This window comes from Phaethon lepturus, unplaced genomic scaffold (assembly GCF_000687285.1).
Source record: "Phaethon lepturus isolate BGI_N335 unplaced genomic scaffold, ASM68728v1 scaffold13437, whole genome shotgun sequence".
Classification (NCBI taxonomy): Eukaryota; Metazoa; Chordata; class Aves; order Phaethontiformes; family Phaethontidae; genus Phaethon; species Phaethon lepturus.
In genome coordinates this window covers 3659-8637 of record NW_010552595.1, presented here as the reverse complement: position 1 = coordinate 8637, position 4979 = coordinate 3659, and the positions used below count along the sequence as shown (strand labels likewise).

Sequence of the window (4979 nt, the reverse complement as noted above, 5' to 3'; positions counted from 1 at the left end):
GGGGACACTGCTCTGAGGTCTCAGGGTTGGATCCTGAGAGATGCAGAGTTTCTTCCAAGAAAAGCTAACGGGAGCTGTGAGCACTTGGACCCACACAGCTCTTTTTCATATATTCTCTTTTTAAACACCTCTGTTTAAGCCCTCTGGAGAGGGTTAACTCCAGAACGGGCCTATAGTGCACCACCAACCCTGAAAGGCTTGTATAGAAAAAACTGCAGCTAAAATAGATAATAAAATTACATACAGTGAATTTCTGCGATTCCCCCTTTTCAGGAGAAAAAGAAGGATGTCAGGGTTAACAATTTCACTGCACCTTTAGCCACTCCCATAACTACAGGGTGAATCCTTTAACACTAGTGTGAAATCTCAAATTGTTCTGTGCTCTTCCTTGGAAAATAAACATTAAAATTAAAAAACACAACAAAAATCGCAAACATTTCTCATTAAATGGTAAGAGATGTGAGAGAGATCGGGTGGGGATTACAGACACACGGCATGCTACGGAGTTATTAAACAAAGTGCAATGATTTTTGACTATACAGGAGGACGGACGGACAACTCCCCTTCAGTACCACCTGGATGCTCAATACCTCTGGAGAGGTCCGGAGGTACCGTGTCAATCTGTAGCCGTAAAGCTTGTGTTCGAGGCTGGCCGGACTCCACGGCCCCACGTGCAACTGCGGTAGCTCTGCACATCTCAGCTACATCCACGACTGCAGAAGGGATTCACTCGCACAAAGACACGGTCGCTTTCCAAATGTGAAATTTAGTTGCCAGTTGAGGATTTGATGGCTGGTTCTAGAAAGCTGCTTGAGCCACAAATGAGAGATGGATTCAGCCCTAAAATCTGCACGCCTGGTGTAGTTTCTGTGGGATCACCTCTTTCTCCTAAACATGACTACAGATACAAATCATCCCTCCCTCCTGCTCCCATCCGAGCAGCCTGACACCCACAGTCCTTGCTATCAGCTTTGGCCTGCCGTTAGCCCGATAAAGCAGGGCTGGGGCAGAGGGTCACTAAAAAGCAGAAAGTCTCCAGGTCCCAGCTCAGGTTCCCACAAAGCAAACAAACTTTTCACCAGCTGCTGCCTGGCAAGAGGGTCTGTGGGCAGATTTTTCACTGATACTTCAAACGTGACTATCCAAATATCAGAGCCTAAAAAAACCCCACAATCCTCATCTGAATAGAAAGCGATTTCTACTGCTTGCCAGCACCTCCTTATCCTCCTCTCTCAGGCTCAGAGGATGAACTCCTTTACTTACCCTGCTGGGAACGAAACCCTTCGTCAAATCACACATTAAAGAAGCTCGCTGTGTGCAAAAGACTCTTATGCTAAAACAGTTCCACCCTACACAGTGCAGTCAACACAGTTTTTAACTTAAATTTGCAGCTTGTTCTTTACAAGTGCTTGGCAGAGAATATTTATATTCTTCTGACACCATATAAATAATATTTATACAGCTTAGACATTTTGAGACATGCATTAGACTTTAGGTAGTACATATTTCTTGATCATATATGCAAATATTACTGTCAATTAAACTGAGCAACCTTATGCTGGACCATGTCTTGCGTTATCCAGGACGTTTGACGGTGGCTCTGAATCGTCCATGGGAAGGACCAGGCGTGTTCCCCGGATTACGAGTTCATGGTCCCCAAAAGCAAGCTCCCGATCAAGGGCGTCTTCAGAGCTGTTTCCCACGAACCGCCGCGATGTGCCACTGGATGCGACAGAGTCAGTGTTGACGGTGGAATCCCCGTAGGTCAGACTGATGTCCCCATCGTTCAAAATGAGGTCAGAGTCATCGTCCTTCAGCTGCTCTTGATTCTGGGCAACAAACAGGAAGAAAGTGCTGTTTAACTCTTCCTGAATGTTTGCAATCACACGGTGGTGGTGAACGAGCAGACAGAGGCACCGAATCACAGACTCTCCTGCACCATGACCATAACCAGATGTGCCACACACACGTGGGAGCCCAGAAGACTCGCACAACGCACTAACCTCACTGCAGACTGCCTAAAAGGGCGCTCTCAGCTCTTCATTCTGATGCCATAGCCAAATAAGTGGGGAATAGAGTTTTGAGTGGCTTTGACATGACCATGGGAATCACATCACCAACCCGTCAAAGCCACAGGAGACCAAGTCTGACCAGCAAACCCAGCTCCTTGAAGAGTGTGGGTGCCCACAGGCTCCGCAGCGATGGTGGAAGAGGCTGCTGCCTATGGGCTCACCAAAGCTGCTTGTCACCCCTTGCCTCTCTGGGCTGCTCAAACAAGGGCTCTTTATCATTTCAGGAGAAAATCAGCCCCGGTTCAGATGCTGGCAACCCTTTCGGTTGTGAGTGATGCAGCTGAAGGGGCTGCAGGAACGGCTCAGCTGCAAGGCTGGAAGAAAGCAGGGGATGAGGAAGCTCTGTGTCCTCACAGCTGGGACTGAGGAAGGACACCCGTGACAGCTTCACTGAGGAACTACCATGAATACACCACGAGTCCCTTCATGACCAAACAGTCAGCTGGAAAAGCAAAATGCTCACAGGAATTAGCCCATCCATCAGCCCCAGAATCTGACCTCCCACCAGGCTCCCATGTAGAGCAGCATCCAAAAGCTATGCAGAAATGTAACCACGTCAAACCCCACTGACAGTGTGACAGAAAGGATGGCAATGGACTCACTTCATATGCCTGCGGACTTGTCAGGCACCGGGCAACAGGCCCACAGCACCCCGGGAGCGTGGTCGTCAGAGGAGGACCGCTGTGCGTCAGCAGAGGCTTTAGATAGCTACAGAGAGGGTTAAGGAAGAACGAGGAATAGGGCCATGTCGGTAAGTCAAGGGGTGGGATGCAGAGGCACCAGCAAGGGACTCGGTGTCTTGAGGAAATCACAGGATGGAAAGAAACACAAGTCCCTGGAAGCACAAAAATTATTGGGATGAGCAACCTGAATGCAACCAAACACAGCGGGACACGAGCAGACCAGGACAGAGTCCTGGCAAGAAAAGGTTTAGCAACATAACTTGTCCCATCATCCTGTGCTTCTCAGCCTGGCAAATCGCTCCTCCACTAATTCATGACAAAGCATTTGAAAGGGAGGAGGGGCACAGGTCTAGCAAGAGGGCTACAAATGAGAAGGCCCCCGGCGCTTCCTACCAGCCTGCCAGTGAGATGGAGGACCCCCCAGCTTTGAACTGAGCTACCACTGCATTCCCACTGACAGTGAGTGGAAATGGTCATTTCTCGCAGCCACAGACACGAGGAGGTGCAAATCAAAAACCAGCAGTGTAACGGGAACGCAAACGCTGGCTCCTCTGCTAAGCAGGGAGCAAGTCAGGCGCCAAGTCAATGGAGTTGCTCGGAGACACAGGATTTGACACGGCACGCGCCAACCGCCGTTCAAGGATACTTGTGATCAAAGTTGTACCACATGCGGAACAGCCAGGCACTTTCTGCCTTCGTACTCCTCCTCTCGCTCTCCGGGATGCCCTGCAGGAGAGAAAAACATTAAACAGCAGCAGGGCAACGTGCCATGACCTGGATCAGGGCCAGGGGCCCCCACGGGACACCAGATTATCCCCACAGGGACGTAAAATGACACACACCTTCCCAGTGCCTCTTCAGGAGAAACCCTTGGGTTGCAGCGAGCATAAGGGCATTCACGCCATGACGGGCTGAGGGTGCTTCCAGTATGCTCTGCATTTAGCGGCGTACAACAGCCTTAGGGAGGTGGTATCAAAGCACGGAGTGACCATTTTTCTGCTACAGCCTTCTAGTTTTTGGCCCTAAGGTTTTAAGTGCCCTGGAGCCAGCGGCTGAGTCCAGACATCACGTTTAATTGCAACTGACAGGTCCAACCTCCATCAAATCTCGCCTGAAATTTTTGTATGCAAATAATCATGTGTTAGGGGACTCCTGGCTTCCTTTTAGTCAGAGAAAAAAATATAAAATTGTTTGGAGGGGACTATGAATACAATTACATATTTTACAGGAATTTGGCTTTCAGATTTATGGCTCTGGGATGCCTTTAGCATTTGACACTTTCTCTCCAGGCTCTGAATAAAATGAACCTCCAAGGTGCAGAACTCACACCAAAATCAAGTAGAGCCACAGCCACAGCACAACTGGGCTGCAGGTGCATGAGCGAGACAGCTCATGGCTACCGGGCAGGTACACTCCTGACGCTGCAGGGCTCCAACATTTATCTCAGCACAGTCAGTGGTTCCTGGGCTGCCACAGAACCACTCACAGGAAACAGTGGGGACAATAGAGAGGTTGAGGGTACCCATGGGTAAAAGCGGGACAGAAGATGCTACATAAAATGAGTCAGTAAATGGTGTTTCTGTACTGCCCTGGATGCTGGGATGAGGCAGAAAGCCCCCGTGTCATGCACATTTTGGTATTTATTTCAGACCCAGCGAGGGAGAGACTGAATCCATCGCAGCAGTAATGTGAACTGACTGAACAGTCCAGCGCTACTTCTATGCCCTTCTTTCAAACTGAATAAAAGCAAGCCTCATTATAACCACAGAGGGCACAGAAAAGCCATGACTCCCACTGACTGCAAACTCTTTCACCAGAGGAGCTAAAAACCCTCCTACAGCTGGAATGGAGCGGAGCACAGGCGAGCATTGACAGGGTCTCGATGTAACCCCTGCACCGAGGAGCACAGTGCAAATTCCTCTACAGAGGCTGCCCGGCAGCACCGCACTCACCACGTTCTCCTGATCCGCATCCACGCCGACCCTGCGGAGGAGAAAACAAGGACAGGGTTAGCACACACACGTGCCGCCGTCCAGGGGGGAAGGACACGATCTTCCTCTTGTCTTTTAAACCCAAGCACGCTGCTGTAAGAGCGGGCAAGGGAGAGGGCACGCTGTGCCAGGAGAGCCCTACACGCACCGCACTCACCGGATATTCAGGCAGGACAGCATGGCCGTGGTGCCCCCACCGAAAACCCACACCGTAAAGAAGACGATGAGGAGCG

The 4979-nt window shown here is 50.2% G+C and overlaps 1 protein-coding gene across 1 annotated transcript in view; it reads right to left on the bottom strand.

Annotated features, from left to right (window-relative positions):
• Nucleotides 1–1369: 1369 nt before the first annotated feature.
• The window catches only part of LOC104624016 (sodium/hydrogen exchanger 6), a gene marked incomplete at its 5' end in the record, with an annotated part of 7006 nt that continues 3396 nt past the window's right edge, over nucleotides 1370–4979 (bottom strand). The window contains 5 exons of the mRNA XM_010291268.1: nucleotides 1370–1829; nucleotides 2675–2780; nucleotides 3402–3481; nucleotides 4708–4738; nucleotides 4904–4979. Coding sequence (XP_010289570.1) covers nucleotides 1554–1829; nucleotides 2675–2780; nucleotides 3402–3481; nucleotides 4708–4738; nucleotides 4904–4979 — 569 coding nt within the window. The remainder of the gene's footprint in view (nucleotides 1830–2674; nucleotides 2781–3401; nucleotides 3482–4707; nucleotides 4739–4903) is intronic.